Below are 18929 nucleotides of genomic sequence, written 5' to 3' on the forward strand. Positions count from 1 at the left end.
AAAAAATATTTAAAGTTCTTAATATCCAGCCTAGTATTTAAGTTTTGAAAAAAAATTATTGTATATTCTTCTGCCCAATTTAAATTAACTAAAACTATGTATTATCGTTTATTACTAATAGACATAAAGAGAAAATAGAAGAATTTTTTTAATATTAAAATCAAATTTAATTCAGCATTGATGATTTAGTAAACGCCTGTCCAATAAACAACAAAGCAAAGGAGGATGGAGGATATGTATCGGTTTCAATCCGAATGAATCCAAGTAGTTCCTGGAAGAAGGATCCTGTCGGAATAACTGAATCCGTGATTAAATTTTCAAGCCATATACATTTAAATTGGTTTAATTTGGAATAGAGTTTTTTAACTGGTATTTACGTAGAGTAAATTTGAAAATAATTTTGAAAATTCCGTTAAATTGTCTTACGACATCATTTCACGAGTGCTAATAGATTTTTGTGTCAAGTAAATCGTCATGTAACATTTGGCTGGTTTGGTTTTAATTTTTCATGTTTCATAGTGGAAAGAAAATTTGTATGTAATATTTTGCAAATAAATATTTAGAAATTACTGAAAACATCGTCCCCGAAATAGGAGTCATATCGTAATAATTTATATTTGCGGAGCTTTTAAGTGCCTATGCTAATTCTACTTTTCCTGGGTACTGGATTGGAATAGATGGACCTAGAAGATGGTCACCCGATTTATTGATTTTGTATTTCTCTATGTGGGGTTATCTACAAAATAAAATTTTGTACCATCCAGTACCAAACAAACCAAAACCAAAACAGCCTTTAGAGAGCTAAAAGCTATTTATTGTTTGAAATCTATTGAGACGCATAAGAATCATGTTGTAAAACATAAGACATCAAATTTGGATTTTTGTTTTGCATAGCTAAAACTAAGTTCATTGTTTTGTTTAATTAATAATGACTAGTTTTATTATATTAAGGGAATAAAAAATGTCCAAAATACAAAGCTTCCGAAAACATCCTGTATCTCAAAAAATCAAAAGGGTTTGAAAATTTGTTTCGCGGCACATGTTCGTTTCTCGAAAAAGTAACTCATTGTCGTGAAAACCATCCATCCATCCCTTTATCTTTACTAATAAGAAAACCATGAAACCATCGAAAAATGGACAGCCGTTACATCGCCTCACAGGTGGTCTGAACATGCATAACGATTATTCCTAGGGTAAAAGAGTATATGTACCACTTTTGTAGATAACTTTATGATCTACGATTCACGTCTCAGATATTTTTCGAAAAAAAAAAGAATAAGTTTTGACTTTTCGCCTAGAATAATTTATGGAATCGATGGGGACTTTTGGGATATTATTTCTACTGGCACATACAACGTCTATTTTGACTGGACTATAATAAATAAAGTAATTTTTTAGTTTTCTAATGACTAAATTCCGTAAGTGTTTCAAAATACAGATGAACCCGGTAATAATTACTTGACTCCGAAAATTCTGATCTAGTTAAATACCCAGTGCCAAAAAATGGGAAAACTCTATAATTTTTAAAAGCATCTTGACGTGACTTTCTTGTGTCACTTGGTATATCAATGAAAATTAAAGGAACGTCAAATCTACTTTGGTTAGTGCACTTGTTTTTTTTTTTCAATTAATACACGGCATGAGCATGAATATATAAAACCACCAATTCCAATGTAATAAAACTGAAATACGCTATTGTTCCAGATCAGAGACAAGCATTGTAAACCGTAGCATATTTTATCGGTGACAATTTAGTGTAAAGTTGTTTAATTATTAATAAATGTAAAATGTAAAGTGTATAGCGATAAAATTGACTTGTATTTAAGGCAATATTGATTGTTTAAACTGCGGTGTACATCTGCGCCCATTTTAAGTATGTGAAATCTGTTTTCGATACACGCATACGTTTAGGTTCTTCAATTGATGAGCGTAAGCGCCATAGAACTATTAGATATTCAGGGCATCTCCGTCCAAAATAGGATCTAGTTTTCTATATAAACATATGCTCTAAGAGTAATGGACCTCAAAATGTTTTTAATATAACAGAATAGAATCAGATTGGTATGCTGATTCTAATTTTAAAATTATAAATGTCAAATTTTGGTTGGGGGGTACAGTTTGCAAAAAAGTAATAACTTTGTTGTGGGTTAACTTTTAATTTTTTTTCTTATGAAATCGGAGAGGTTGTGATTCTGTAAAGAGAAAAAGGTACACTTGATTATTATCGCTACCACTGAATCAAGTACATTTCCAAAATACACTGCATGGCATGCCCATCCTATTTATTCGTCTAGCAGGCAATTTTTATGAAAAATAAGTAACATTTAATTCCGCATTGATTGACCAACAATTAAAATCACTAATTTACACTAAGTTATATATGATTGATATGATTTCCAGCAATATTAATTCGCCTTAGTTGATTTTCTGGACAATATACTTATATACTTCTGTGGGGTAATTTGGGTAATATGTGCCCGTTGTGCCGTGGGTTCCCGTTAGAGCTACCAACTTGTTTGCAAAATTTTCATCTAACCATCAATCTTATCAATTCTGTTTCAAGGCCTACTTTTCATTATGGTTGGGCATGCTAAACAGTGTATTGTAAAATTTCCTCGGAAACGATCAATCTCATATGCCTTTTTCTCGTAAAGGAATACAACTTTTCTGATTTTATTACAAAAAAAAAAAATAAAAGTCCATCCACGACACAGTTATTGCTTCTTTTATTAACTCTTCCTGTCAAAGGCTACGTTTAGACTAACATTCGGCATGCTCACCTCTTTCGGAAATATTAATACAAAACAATTTTCAGATCTTCCTTTTAGGGCCTATGATTAGATTAGGGGGCATTTCTTGACGTATGTTTATTTAGAATAGTAGGTTTTATTTAGGATATTATAGTTTGCCGACTAATTTCTAGACACCCTGTATGTGGCAACGCGTTCAGCTGGAGATTTAGCATCCAAAAAGGAAAGAGAAAAAAGTTCATATAAACGTAGTCACAGAAATGTTTAGTTTCCAAAGTCCGAGAGATGAATATTTTTTTAAGGAAAAGTTTTTTGTAACTTGGTGCATATATCCTTACGTCGCATGTTCCACAATTGCAATAAAACTGATTTTGATCATTTTCAATAAAATCAATTTTTTGGTACTAAGTGCGTGCGTGTGTGTGTGTGTGTGTGTGTGTGTGTGTGTGTGTGTGTGTGTGTGTGTGTGTGTGTGTGTGTGTGTGTGTGTGTGTGTGTGTGTGTGTGTGTGTGTGTGTGTGTGTGTGTGTGTGTGTGTGTGTGTGTGTGTGTGTGTGTGTGTGTGTGTGTGTGTGTGTGTGTGTGTGTGTGTGTGTGTGTGTGTGTGTGTGTGTGTGTGTGTGTGTGTGTGTGTGTGTGTGTGTGTGTGTGTGTGTGTGTGTGTGTGTGTGTGTGTGTGTGTGTGTGTGTGTGTGTGTGTGTGTGTGTGTGTGTGTGTGTGTGTGTGTGTGTGTGTGTGTGTGTGTGTGTGTGTGTGTGTGTGTGTGTGTGTGTGTGTGTGTGTGTGTGTGTGTGTGTGTGTGTGTGTGTGTGTGTGTGTGTGTGTGTGTGTGTGTGTGTGTGTGTGTGTGTGTGTGTGTGTGTGTGTGTGTGTGTGTGTGTGTGTGTGTGTGTGTGTGTGTGTGTGTGTGTGTGTGTGTGTGTGTGTGTGTGTGTGTGTGTGTGTGTGTGTGTGTGTGTGTGTGTGTGTGTGTGTGTGTGTGTGTGTGTGGGTGTGTGGGTGTGTGGGTGTGTGGGTGTGTGGGTGTGTGGGTGTGTGGGTGTGTGGGTGTGTGGGTGTGTGGGTGTGTGGGTGTGTGGGTGTGTGGGTGTGTGGGTGTGTGGGTGTGTGGGTGTGTGGGTGTGTGGGTGTGTGGGTGTGTGGGTGTGTGGGTGTGTGGGTGTGTGGGTGTGTGGGTGTGTGGGTGTGTGGGTGTGTGGGTGTGTGGGTGTGTGGGTGTGTGGGTGTGTGGGTGTGTGGGTGTGTGGGTGTGTGGGTGTGTGGGTGTGTGGGTGTGTGGGTGTGTGGGTGTGTGGGTGTGTGGGTGTGTGGGTGTGTGGGTGTGTGGGTGTGTGGGTGTGTGGGTGTGTGGGTGTGTGGGTGTGTGGGTGTGTGGGTGTGTGGGTGTGTGGGTGTGTGGGTGTGTGGGTGTGTGGGTGTGTGGGTGTGTGGGTGTGTGGGTGTGTGGGTGTGTGGGTGTGTGGGTGTGTGGGTGTGTGGGTGTGTGGGTGTGTGGGTGTGTGGGTGTGTGGGTGTGTGGGTGTGTGGGTGTGTGGGTGTGTGGGTGTGTGGGTGTGTGGGTGTGTGGGTGTGTGGGTGTGTGGGTGTGTGGGTGTGTGGGTGTGTGGGTGTGTGGGTGTGTGGGTGTGTGGGTGTGTGGGTGTGTGGGTGTGTGGGTGTGTGGGTGTGTGGGTGTGTGGGTGTGTGGGTGTGTGGGTGTGTGGGTGTGTGGGTGTGTGGGTGTGTGGGTGTGTGGGTGTGTGGGTGTGTGGGTGTGTGGGTGTGTGGGTGTGTGGGTGGGTGTGGGTGGGTGTGGGTGGGTGTGGGTGTGGGTGTGGGTGTGCGTGTGCGTGTGCGTGTGCGATGTTGAATATCGTTGGACACTAATTAATAATAAAAAGAAAACGCATCAAATTTTATTAGATCAGTCAGTGGTGTTAGATCTATTTGACGACACTGGACTTCACAATTTTAAACTAATTAATTTCAACAAAATCGGGCAAAAGCAATAATTGGAAAAACGCCGGGGAATCTCTAATTTAGCGGTAGCGCATGTTTTTTGAAACACCCTGTATGTATCCAGTACCCATAGATTAGCTGAAAACAGATCGGACGGGCTGTATAATCTTGATTGGTAACGGCAGCTCGGAAAATTTGTGGTGACATTTTTTTAAGTGCGATTTGAGCATTGCCCAGACTTTTTTTATAAAAAAATATTATTTAGAAGGAATTAGGGAGAATTTGTCGAAACAGGGTTGGTGGTGAATTCTCAACCAATGAATCATAATTGTGGTGATTTTTATTTAATCCACACGAAATAGATATTTCTAGACCACTAGACTAGTCCTAGTTATTGATTAAAAAAATAGAAAAAGACAAGTAGCTTCGTTTTAATTATGCAATTGTTATCCAATTTTTCTCCATTATGTCTGAATCATGTTTCGCGCATGATTCTTATGCTTCTTATTGCATTTAAAATAATAAATAGCCGTGCCCTGTAGCTCTCTAGAGGCTATATCAGTAGCATTTCTCAAATCGGCCATTGTTGTATTGGACGGTGTATATTTTATTTTGTGGAAATTCAAAATCGATAAGTCGAATGAACTATGTGACCTCACAGGTGGTCTACAACTGATATCGTCTACAACTGATATCTTATACGTCCATTCCTGCCAATCCAGTGGCCAGGAAAATTAGTGTTGAGATAGTGATTAGATCGTGATGAAAACAACAAGCAAATATCAATTATTACGATGGGGCAAGGGCATATCGTGTTCTGTTTCTGTGACAATGTTTTCAATCATCTCTAAAATAATTATTTGCAGCAAGATTGCCTTGATGAAAATCTTGAATTTCGTCGATTCAGTATGCCAGCACTCGTGAAATAAGCTTCGTCAGTCCAATTTTTATATTTGTGAGATATTCTTGGCAAACTCTTTTCTTTTTATTTATTTCTCGCAAATTTCTGAAGATAGAAAAAAACCTATCATGAAAATTATGTTTGCGAATCTTTTGTGTCTCTTTACTAATAAGCGGAATACCCCGTAAAAAATGCACACACTATACAAAACATATGTTTCTTCCTAATTCCCGATTTTATTTTTCGATGGTGGAGGTGGAGTAAACAAAGCTTAAGGAAATATTTTCTATTGTTCACCTTCATTTCCATCAATGAAGCACTTTTCCTAGATCTGTTAACAGTTTTTGTGGTCACTGGAAAATCTTACTATTTACATAATAAAAACAATATATAAATATTATGTAAATTTAAATTGTAATGTGGAAAGCCGGGTTTTTCGTAGACGATGAAGTCATAAAATTTCAACCAAATTATACAGGGCCCTACTTTAGTGAGTCGGGCGTTCATAGTGTCCATATTTACAACAGTAGAAAAAAAGTTTAATGTAAACGTTCTAGGATGTGGGTTGGTACATCTTTTAAAAATATTTTTGGTCTAAAAGTGTGACGTCATAAAATATTTAATTTTTTAAATGACACACCCTGTATTTTTTTGGCACATTGAAGTTCTCTCTTATGTGCTAAAATATATTTTTCTTACTCCCATATTGATATAAGAAAAAATTGCGTGTACTTTTATTGTACCTTGAAACCAGCAAAATTAAGCACCCTCTGTTCTCCAGTTCTCCTAAAGCGTGCTATCTAGAATTAAAGAATAAACTGTTTATATAAAAAACTACTATTAGGATAATTGAAAATGAAATGTTTTTCTCTGCGCATATTTTTATGTGCTCTACTATGGCGAATCGTTTGTATACTTTGGGTAAAATTGTGATTTGAAAATTTTGTTTTAAATTTATCATACGGCGAAACTAATTACAAATATATTATAAGAACCGAACATGCACCTAGAAAGGAATTTTTGATTTTTAGAAATTTGAAGACGTTGTTTATCTTTCTCTCTTACAAAAAATGCCTAATTAGTTTTGTCCCTTTCAAATATAGCCACTAAGAACCAATCGATTGTGTTTTTACGAAGTCCACAGTAGTTATTGCAGATTTTATATTATATTCGATGTTGACGGTTAATTAGTATGAATTTATGTATATCAATGATACCACGGGGATGATTTACCCGTGGAAAATTTAACCAATATTCAATGTGATTTTAATTGGTAAATATATTTTTGGTATGATGTTGGGATTTTATTTTGCTTGTCGTCTTTTCTTGCCGGTTTCTATTTCGGAGTTTTCAATGATTGCCAGTTCTTGGTATTGCAAGTGTTATATAAAGAGTATCCAGAAACTGTTAAACAGATTTTTTGGTAAAATTGACCACATTTTACTTATTAGATGAAGAACATTTATTACTGGAACAAATCGAAACGTGGTAAATATTTAATTTAGTTTTGAATGATCTTAAATTGTTTATTGAATTTAATAATTGGAGGAAAAATATTTTGTTAAAAACCCATATTCTATTTTTGAAACCTGCTTAGGGACTATTTGACGTTTTTAGGGTCTATTCGCTGGAAGTGTGTATTATGTTTAATATAACTTTATAGATGTATGAATGAAAAATGGATGACTACAGAAATTACAATCAATTAAAAAAAATTATTGAATACACTGGTGAGTTCTTTTTCCATACTTTGAGGTGCCGACAACTTTTAGCACTTACCCAAACTAGAACGAAAAAGTGTATAGGATGTCTCACATACTTTTTTCAAAACCTGTAACACTTATCGAGAAATTTTAAATGCAAAAGTTTCCTAGGGAACTTTATATTACTAACTTTTGGATTATACAATTCTGAGGTTTTGATATGAACTTTGTAATGTTAAATGGCACGGCCTATATATTATTGCGTATATGGGTTTAGTGGTAAAAATCAAGGTAACGTTCATCATTTGATTTTCTCATGGTTTAGGAACTATTTAAGTTTATGTGACTTAATTTTTCAAAGAAACTTCCACGTTTCGCCAATCATCCTGTTGGCTTCTTCAGAGCTTGACTGAAACTCTTACCTTACTCCTCACTTACAGCACGTGATTCACAAAGTCTTGATCTTCCATTAATCGCCTTATTTGACAAAAGTTCCTTCCTTTAATTTTGCAGCTGAGAGAGCGGCAAATTTTCCACAGAGGAATTTAATGAATGCTCCATCTTTATTAAAAGCTTTCACGTACTGCTTCATCAGTTCTAATTTAATATGCAATGTTGGTGAGAGAATTTTTCGTGGATTAATAAGACTATTGTGAAAAATATTTTTTGATCGTGGTGTTAAATTAACATTTTTTGGTCAGTTTTTTTCTCACTCAATGTTGCCGTCTGTATCTACTGTCCCACTCACACAAAAAATGCGGGTACTTTGTATATCTTAAGTGCTGACCTAGTAGAAGTCCCACAATTTTTAAGTCACCACACAACTATAGTTCTTGTATTTGATTTTCTCAAGCAGAAGCAAGAACATTTCCGTTGTGCAGAGGAACAGCTTTAAGGCTTCTCTTGGACGAGTCAACGAACAGCTTTCAGTGCTCAGAAGTGTAATCTGTATCAAGTTTTTTTATAAATTCTATCTCGCGCTTCCTGAATATATTTTTATTTCGAAGTCTAGATGCGACAATTTCGGGAACTATCCTTAGATGAACCTACGTCTCTCACTAAGTCATTAAGTTCTGATTATAAAAATAACCGTGGTTGCTGAGAAACACTCCATATACCACCAACATCATTAAGGATGTCTTCACTTATTTTACGGTCACAAAAACTGATACACACTTAGCAAAACGTATTTGGAATATTTTAACAAAGGCTTGGCAGTTTAAAAATTAATTTAACTGCACAACGCTCACTGACCTTACGAAACAACTGCCTACAATCCCAGAAACTATATTTTACTTTCAGGGATTCCTCACTAATATTGTGTTAATTTGTGCAAAATTTATGCCAGTGGCGTAACAATTTCAATTTTTAGAATGTTGCGTAATATTCCTATTTATAAAACAGTAATCTCAATATCTCAAAAATTAATTCAAAAATGTTGCATCTGATAGAAACAAAAAAACATTGTTTCTCTATTAGTTTAGTCTCTATAACTCACAAAAACTTTGTTGGCCTGTGTTATTTATAAATAAATTTATAAAAGTATTTTTGTTTTCGATAAACATTTTTAATTTAGTTTTTTTTTCAAAAATAACATCCAATCTACATATGGATTTTAATTTTTCACAGACTTCCACAGGCTACTGTAATGCTATTTACAAAACTTCTGAATTCCTCCTGCGTCGCCAATCATTCTGGCCATTTCTGTTGGCTTCCTCAGAGCTTAATTGAAACTAGCCCGCATTCTGCTTTGTTCCAACATTGGTGATAGGTAAATACCTGAGTCGCGGTTAAGATTGTTTGGTTGCTTACAGATTTCTGTAGATTCTCGGATTTTTCGTTGATAGAAGAATTGATTACATGTAAGTATTTTAGTTTTATCGAATTAAAACCAACAACGAAAACAACCATCTTAACCGCCACTTAGATCTTTGCCTGTCACAACGATGTTTATGCCCATCATTTAGCTCCGCTCCCCTCAGTATTAGTATATTAATATTATATGTTTTGAAAAAAGTATATTTGTCATCTCATGTGACACAACCCTTAATCTCGACTATAGCAAACGGGCAGTGGTTATAGTGTTATGAATAATGAATGAATTTTAGCCATTTATTATCTATAGTCAGGATAATGGATAATTAACAAAAGGTTTTAAAAATTTGCGTTTTGCTGTGAAAATTGACATTCTCCATAAAGGAATATTTAACAATTGGGTTATTTTTGAAAATTTCGAAAAATAGTATTTTTATATTTATTACTTTTTCAGTTTTTTACAATTGTGCCGATATACAAAAATCGGATAAACTTGATTTTTTCCATACTAACATTGTGCTTTAATATTGTTCGAATTAAAAAAATCACATCTTTGGGAAACTGAGAAAAAATCATCTTTTTCCGTTAAACATTTGCGATTTTTTCAAAAATAATCTATTTTTTTAATATATTTAAAAAAAATGTCGACTTGATATCAAATTTGCCCAAATTCCTTAATGAAAATGTTCCCATATGATTAAACGTGATAATAAAAATATATAAACATTCTAAACAAATAGTTGCATGTGATATCTTCATGATTGTCATTCATATGTATTTTTTTTTGTTACGAAAAAAGAGAAGCAAAAAAATATTGAAAAAGATAGACAAAAATTTGTTTGTTTTTTCTGCAAGCCTTTTTATTATTAATGTTTTTAGGTTATCGAAGAATATTAAAACTTAAGATTTTTATTAAGATTTGCCACATTTTTGAGTTAAGACGATTTCATGCAGTTTGTTTTCGGTCAGACATTGCTGCCAAATTTTGGAATTTGGAAAATGTTCTTGATTTAATGAATTGCTAGTTTAACGAAATATTTGATAAATTGAGAATACAGTAGCTATTAAAATTCTTTTTCAACAATAAATTTCGCAACTTTATTTACGGAAGTAACCCCTGCTAAACACGTAGGAGATTATTTACTAATCTCCTGGATTCTTCCTGCGTCGGTTGTTAATGAACCGGACTTGCTGCGACGTTTCGCAAGTCATCCTTACTTCGGATCTCAACTGAAACTGGTTTGCCTATATACTGTTTGAGGGGACGGAGCCAAAGGAAGGACATGAACATGAACATATCTCGGATGACTGATTTGGTTGTATAATATTTGATATCCGGTTTAATTATCATGTTCGGCAACTGTTGATTAGTTTATTTGTTGTTTATTTAAGGTTCTTTCGTGTTCTTTTTCTTAGTTAACATTTTTCGTCCTGTCTCTCCAGTTTATAATTTTCCTCATACCTTCTGCTGTGAACTTCTGTATCGAATATGGTGAGAGATTTTTGGCGAAGTTGGACAAAAGTTCTTAATAAATAATATAATAATATCTCACCAATATGGAATCGCTCATCCGAGACATGATGATGTTCATATGATGATTGGCTAAAAGTCAGCAACTTCAATTCATCAACAACCGTCGCAGGTGGAATCCAGAAGATTGTAAACAACTATTACTAACTAATTAATTACCTATGAAAGTTTCTTTCAAAAATTGATTGATTGATTTTAGAATACAAATATTTTTTAAAATCGGTGTCCGAGGAAAATATTTTTGGCTTCGTCTCCTATTTTAGCGCAATTTTGAAAACTCCGATAATGAAACTTCGCTTTTGTTGTGTCGGTCTTAGTGTAGTCATGGTCTAGAGCAATGTCTACAGCGATGGAAGGAAAGTTGAAAATTGATTGCGATTTGCTTTCATATATAGGCATCATCGGAGACCCTCCCGAAATTTATCAGACCAAATATCGAAGTCGGTACAGGGACACTTCAATCGAAACCGGCACATCGAATTGAGACCACAAGTATCGATCAAGTTGGTATTCAATCGAAGCTCGAGCCACCAGATTTTACTTTAGAGGATCTTTTACTAAACTCCAAATCGTGTAACGATGAAGTAATACCTCCCCCTTCGGACTACATCTCCGTCCCCATTCAATCCCAATTTCTGACAGCAAATAATAGACATTCAATGTCCACTGTCGGTCTAACCCAACCGACCCAGCTAGAAATTAATATTTACAATTCGCTGCCTCCGTTAGCCGAGGTAACTGCGCCTCTAAAAGAAGAGGACATAATAAAAATTCCTCCACCGCCTCCGTTGTCGGATCCCCCTCGACTCATACCTCATCCCGTGCTCGCCAAAAAGCCGGCAATGTTGAAAACGTTTCGTAGAGAAGATAGGCTCGTTAATTGCGATCCTGTACATTTCGATTCTCTGAAAACGAGTTTCCTAAATGACGACTCGTCAATGTCGCGTTACGGAAATTCGCCGTATCGGGTTTTCAAGGTAACGTTTATTTTATTTACTGGATGTATGCATTGTTAAAATTTCGCAAGTATTAACATTACTTTTTTAATGTGTTTTCTGGCATATATCAATGGCGTTAGAGAAAAATTAGCATGTGTTGTAAATTTGAAAGCATACACAGAGTTTTAAAAAATACGATATGAAGATTTTAAGGGCAAAAATAAGTCTGTTTTTGGTCTCCAATTCCTGACAAAACTTGGTAGACTTGTTTGTCGTCACAAGGGTTTTTTCATTTTGTGCAACAACAAAAACAGGAGAGGGGAAAAGGAGTAAGGCAATAGCACTAACTATAGAAAATAGAAAACTATAGAAAATCTATAAGCAGAGAACCAAACAGAAAACATTGTCGATCAATACCTGGTTATAGGTGGCAAAGCTCGAAGTCGTACATAGAACTGGAAGGCTTAACAATAAAAAAAGCGGGTTACAATTTGCCAAGATGGAAAATATGAAACCGAAATACGCAATGAAGATAGGTCAACTAAAACACCCCACCGACTTGTGTGGAATAAGAATTGAACAAAAAAAACTTAAAACATCGAAAAACTTGTTTTTCTTGCCAGCAAATAATAAACTAGTAGCATGTCAGTAGTTTTGATTTTAAATTGTGTTAGCGATATCAACTCGAAATTTGTATTAATCTTGATTGATGTTAATTTCCATTTCAATACCATTTTCAGAGAACATTGCTGTATCTAAACTACGTCATATTTGTACAATTGTAACAAACTAACTATGTAACTATGTAACAAAATTATGATGTGTGTGCAATATGAGCATGCGCGAGATTTGAAATTTCGTTTTAAACCAATAGCAGCACGAGTTGCAAAATTTCCAGGCAAAAAAGGAATTAAGGTGTCGGAGGCGTTGTTAAAAAGATTAGCGACAAGTGAAGGGTTAATATAATGCTGAATTACAGCACACGGATCGGCGTCCTTAGCATAATTCATAAGTATAGACACGATCTCGGCAAATTTTTCCCGAAATTAAGCCTGTAAAACAGTTTGTTTATATAAACTTATAGGTTTAACCTCTATTGTAAATGTAAATAAAGTCGAGTACACGAAATGTCACCCTTAAAAGTGTAAATATAACTTTGAGGTACTAGATATCTTACAGGAAGCATCTAAGTGGAAAAAATGCTCAACAAGCACCTCGTATAAACTAAACGTTCATTGTTTCATAGCAACTCTAGTAATTGCAGAAAGTTTCGCTTCCCAAATATATAATTATGAAAAGTGCCAATGGACAATTTCGTTAAAAACTGTAGGTATTGGAAAATGTAACCAAGAAAATTAAAAACTTGTATAAAAGAAGTCAGTAAACAATCAGTTCTAAATGTAAGAGATTTGCACAGAAACTAGTTTTAGATAATTAATAAATTAATATAATTAGTATATATTGGATTTAATTTAAAACTTCAAACAAGCATTTTCATTTCTCTCGTTTCTAATATTCCCATCATGCGTTTTTTCTTATATTCCCACCAGTTATATATGCGTGGTAAAAACATTTTTGCAAGTTTATCCCTTTAACTTTAATAAACGCTAAAAAGTATCGTTTATTGTCTCAAAATTTAAAAAATGATTTGCTCTCAAAAATTTTCTCGTCAAAAATATTTAACAGGTATGTTATCTGCTAAAAATACATGTAGAAATTGCATTGTGTCTACCGGACTGTAGATACTAGTATCAATTCACACAATAATTTAGCTATATTTTATTGCAATCTGGATTCAAATCTAGATAACTAAAAATTACTTTTCCAGAAATGCTGGAGATGTTTTAAAAGTGTAAGTTCACATGAAACATTCTAGAAGGATGATGTCCTATTAAGAAATATTTTTTTCGAAATGCACACTTCAGACCGGCTTTGTAGACATGATTCTGGTTTATACCACAACTAGGACTTACCTTTAATTATAATAGCATTTTATATAGTGTTTTATTAACTGGTTTTGAAGTTCACAGTGAGTCACAATAATTCTATTTAAATTTTTCAAAATATCCTTAACTCCAAAGTTATCCACCGTCACGCTCACAATTCGGGTTCTATATATATATATATTCTCACGTATTGATTCACGGATGGAAAAATGTGATGACACTATATTCCGGGATATCATCCGTTCGCTCGTTGAACTCCGACTGGAATCCTGCATCCGACTGGAATCCTGCAAATCTTGCATCCGACTGGAATCCTGCAGACGTTTCGCCAAAATCTCACTTGGCATCTTCAATGCTCGCGCTCCGAAAACACTTCGAACACTGGGAGGTTATCGGCGGTGCGTGTGGTATTTATACTCTGCGCCGGAGATGGTAACGGTGCTGCTTGTGCGTGGGGGGAGGTGGCTCCGCCCCCTGAATTGTCGCGTTGTTAATTTCGCCCGATCGTAGTTGCGATGTCCCCGTTGGCTGCTGCGCATCGCTCTGCTGTTTGATTATCGTTCTCCACGTGTTGGATAAATGCAGAGCGTCGTCTCTCGTATTGAGGTGTCCGGACTTTTCTATTTCGATGGCCTCTCGTATTATCCTAGTCCTAAAATCAGGAATATTAGCTATTTGTTTGCAAGTGGCGAAATCAATTTTATGGCCTGTCTGATGTTGGTGCTGAAACAAAGCCGATGTTGTTTGTTTGTTTCTTATGGCTAAACGATGTTCCTCGAGCCTGGCTGAAATCCTTCTGTTGGTCTGTCCCACATACGTCAGGCTGCACGATCCGCATGCTACACTGTATACTCCTTGGTTTTCCAGAGTAATTTTTTGTTTTGGGTTTCTTAGTATTGCTCCGATGGTATGGTCAGGTTTGTATGCCGTTGATATGTCGTGTTTCCGTAATATTCGGCCGATTTTGTCAGTAACCCCCTTGATGTATGGCAGGACAGCGATCGATCTTCGTTGGGTCTCGTCCTGCACTCTCTGCTGCGGCTGTTGTTGTTTATTGATTGCCTTGTTGATGGTGCGCCTTTGGTATCCGTTTTGTTGAAGACAGGTACTAATTTTCTTCAGTTCTTTATCTCTGTTCCTCTCGTTTGTGAGCCTGAAGGACCGAGCAATTAATGTATTTGCCACTGCCTGTATCTGTGATGGGTGGTGATGAGATTTAGCGTTCAGATATCTATTAGTGTGTGTTGGTTTTCTATAGACAGTGTGTTCCAAGTGTCCATCTTCGGTCCTTGTGATGTGCACATCTAAAAAGGGCAGACTGTTATCCTCTTCAAGTTCTATTGTAAATTGAATCCTTGGGTGAATGGAATTCAGATGATCTAGGAATTTCAAAAGCTCCTCCTTGCCAAAAGGCCATACAACAAATACGTCATCAACGTATCTTGTCCATAGTTTTGGCTTCAGATTTGCCTTCTCTATTGCTTTCTTTTCGAAGTAAATCATGAAGAGGTTGGCAATCACAGGTGAGAGAGATGATCCCATTGCTGCTCCATCTATTTGTCGGTAAATTTTCCCGTTGTGCATAAAGTAAGCGTTTTTCAGGCAATGTCTTGACAGATCCATTATGTATGGAGGAAGATCTTCGTTTTCTTCTATAAGCAAGAGTGCCTCTTCTACTGGAATACTCGGGTAGAGGGATTTGACATCGAAACTTGCCATAATGTCGTCCTTGTCCATCCTGAGAGAACCTAAAATCTGAGTGAAATGTTCTGAGTTTTTAACATAGGAATCTGCCTTTTCCACTATAGGCTGAAGTGCACTGGCCAGATGTTTTTCCAGCTTGCATAATGGTGAGTTAAAGGCGCTTACGATTGGACGCAGGGGAACCCCGTCCTTATGGATCTTTGGGAGCCCATAGAATTTTGGGCAACGACTCGATTTTTCCCTCGGAATAAGTTTCTTCTTTGTATCCTCGTTTATTGATGAATCGAGAATTTTGGACTTAGTTGTTTTCTCCAAATATGTCGTGGGATCTCTGGTGACTTGTTTGTATATTGGGTCGTTCAAAATATCCTCCAATTTTGCATTATAATCCGACGTATTCATGACGACAGTGGCATTTCCTTTGTCTGCTGGCATTATTAGAATGTTTTCGTTTTTGTTTAGATTCCTTAAGGCTTGCATTTCCTCTCTGCTTAAGTTTGGTTGCGGTGGTTTTGACTGTCTTAAGACTCTGGCGACATCTTGCCTAATTAACTCCGCATCTTGTTCGTCTATGGTGGAAAGACTTGCTTCGACGTTGGAAACGATCTCTTCGACGGGTACTCTTTTTGGAGCTATTGCGTAGTTAAATCCTTTATTCAGTACGCTGACTTCTGTATCGGAAAGATGGTATGCTGAAATATTATGAACTGTACTGCTTCGGTTTGTATTTGGCACTTGTCCTGATTTTTTGTAATTTGACTGAAGGATTTCTAATTTCTTCCACAGTTTTTTTGACGTGATGTCCTTGTCCTTCTCAGTGCGCCATGATGTTAATAGTTCTATGCGGTCCCACAGCAACTGATGGATCTTGTTGCTCAGTTTCAGGTGGAGTCTGAAAAGTTGTAGCTCAGTCTCACTAATTTCGTACCGGGTCCGCCTGATCTGGTCTTGGAGTAGGGCCTTGCTAGCTTTGTCCAGGATAGCTTGTGTCTTTCTGGTGCGTGTGTGATAAGACAACCTTGTAAATGTTGGCAGCAAGTTCTGGTTGCGGCAGCTTTTAAGAAAATTCAAGTTGCACAGCGAAATAACCCTCCTTTGCCTTAGTTTTTCATAACACTTGGTGGCTGTAAAGGTCTCCTTCCCGTAAAGGTGTATGATATTCTCACGTATTGATTCACGGATGGAAAAATGTGATGACACTATATTCCGGGATATCATCCGTTCGCTCGTTGAACTCCGACTGGAATCCTGCATCCGACTGGAATCCTGCAAATCTTGCATCCGACTGGAATCCTGCAGACGTTTCGCCAAAATCTCACTTGGCATCTTCAATGCTCGCGCTCCGAAAACACTTCGAACACTGGGAGGTTATCGGCGGTGCGTGTGGTATTTATACTCTGCGCCGGAGATGGTAACGGTGCTGCTTGTGCGTGGGGGGAGGTGGCTCCGCCCCCTGAATTGTCGCGTTGTTAATTTCGCCCGATCGTAGTTGCGATGTCCCCGTTGGCTGCTGCGCATCGCTCTGCTGTTTGATTATCGTTCTCCACGTGTTGGATAAATGCAGAGCGTCGTCTCTCGTATTGAGGTGTCCGGACTTTTCTATTTCGATGGCCTCTCGTATTATCCTAGTCCTAAAATCAGGAATATTAGCTATTTGTTTGCAAGTGGCGAAATCAATTTTATGGCCTGTCTGATGTTGGTGCTGAAACAAAGCCGATGTTGTTTGTTTGTTTCTTATGGCTAAACGATGTTCCTCGAGCCTGGCTGAAATCCTTCTGTTGGTCTGTCCCACATACGTCAGGCTGCACGATCCGCATGCTACACTGTATACTCCTTGGTTTTCCAGAGTAATTTTTTGTTTTGGGTTTCTTAGTATTGCTCCGATGGTATGGTCAGGTTTGTATGCCGTTGATATGTCGTGTTTCCGTAATATTCGGCCGATTTTGTCAGTAACCCCCTTGATGTATGGCAGGACAGCGATCGATCTTCGTTGGGTCTCGTCCTGCACTCTCTGCTGCGGCTGTTGTTGTTTATTGATTGCCTTGTTGATGGTGCGCCTTTGGTATCCGTTTTGTTGAAGACAGGTACTAATTTTCTTCAGTTCTTTATCTCTGTTCCTCTCGTTTGTGAGCCTGAAGGACCGAGCAATTAATGTATTTGCCACTGCCTGTATCTGTGATGGGTGGTGATGAGATTTAGCGTTCAGATATCTATTAGTGTGTGTTGGTTTTCTATAGACAGTGTGTTCCAAGTGTCCATCTTCGGTCCTTGTGATGTGCACATCTAAAAAGGGCAGACTGTTATCCTCTTCAAGTTCTATTGTAAATTGAATCCTTGGGTGAATGGAATTCAGATGATCTAGGAATTTCAAAAGCTCCTCCTTGCCAAAAGGCCATACAACAAATACGTCATCAACGTATCTTGTCCATAGTTTTGGCTTCAGATTTGCCTTCTCTATTGCTTTCTTTTCGAAGTAAATCATGAAGAGGTTGGCAATCACAGGTGAGAGAGATGATCCCATTGCTGCTCCATCTATTTGTCGGTAAATTTTCCCGTTGTGCATAAAGTAAGCGTTTTTCAGGCAATGTCTTGACAGATCCATTATGTATGGAGGAAGATCTTCGTTTTCTTCTATAAGCAAGAGTGCCTCTTCTACTGGAATACTCGGGTAGAGGGATTTGACATCGAAACTTGCCATAATGTCGTCCTTGTCCATCCTGAGAGAACCTAAAATCTGAGTGAAATGTTCTGAGTTTTTAACATAGGAATCTGCCTTTTCCACTATAGGCTGAAGTGCACTGGCCAGATGTTTTTCCAGCTTGCATAATGGTGAGTTAAAGGCGCTTACGATTGGACGCAGGGGAACCCCGTCCTTATGGATCTTTGGGAGCCCATAGAATTTTGGGCAACGACTCGATTTTTCCCTCGGAATAAGTTTCTTCTTTGTATCCTCGTTTATTGATGAATCGAGAATTTTGGACTTAGTTGTTTTCTCCAAATATGTCGTGGGATCTCTGGTGACTTGTTTGTATATTGGGTCGTTCAAAATATCCTCCAATTTTGCATTATAATCCGACGTATTCATGACGACAGTGGCATTTCCTTTGTCTGCTGGCATTATTAGAATGTTTTCGTTTTTGTTTAGATTCCTTAAGGCTTGCATTTCCTCTCTGCTTAAGTTTGGTTGCGGTGGTTTTGACTGTCTTAAGACTCTGGCGACATCTTGCCTAATTAACTCCGCATCTTGTTCGTCTATGGTGGAAAGACTTGCTTCGACGTTGGAAACGATCTCTTCGACGGGTACTCTTTTTGGAGCTATTGCGTAGTTAAATCCTTTATTCAGTACGCTGACTTCTGTATCGGAAAGATGGTATGCTGAAATATTATGAACTGTACTGCTTCGGTTTGTATTTGGCACTTGTCCTGATTTTTTGTAATTTGACTGAAGGATTTCTAATTTCTTCCACAGTTTTTTTGACGTGATGTCCTTGTCCTTCTCAGTGCGCCATGATGTTAATAGTTCTATGCGGTCCCACAGCAACTGATGGATCTTGTTGCTCAGTTTCAGGTGGAGTCTGAAAAGTTGTAGCTCAGTCTCACTAATTTCGTACCGGGTCCGCCTGATCTGGTCTTGGAGTAGGGCCTTGCTAGCTTTGTCCAGGATAGCTTGTGTCTTTCTGGTGCGTGTGTGATAAGACAACC

At 37.4% G+C, this 18929-nt stretch overlaps 1 protein-coding gene across 8 annotated transcripts in view; it reads left to right on the plus strand.

Moving 5' to 3' along the window:
• LOC132700465 (protein lap4) overlaps window positions 1-18929 on the plus strand; it is a gene marked incomplete at its 3' end in the record, with an annotated part of 233088 nt that overhangs the window by 161907 nt on the left and 52252 nt on the right. For 6 of the 8 annotated variants that reach the window (XM_060667806.1, XM_060667811.1, XM_060667807.1 and 3 more), the window contains 1 exon segment: window positions 11035-11616. In XM_060667806.1, coding sequence (XP_060523789.1) covers window positions 11035-11616 — 582 coding nt within the window. 8 annotated transcript variants of the gene reach the window in all.

This window comes from Cylas formicarius, unplaced genomic scaffold, assembly GCF_029955315.1.
Source record: "Cylas formicarius isolate icCylForm1 unplaced genomic scaffold, icCylForm1.1 PGA_scaffold_4__25_contigs__length_36172078, whole genome shotgun sequence".
Classification (NCBI taxonomy): Eukaryota; Metazoa; Arthropoda; class Insecta; order Coleoptera; family Brentidae; genus Cylas; species Cylas formicarius.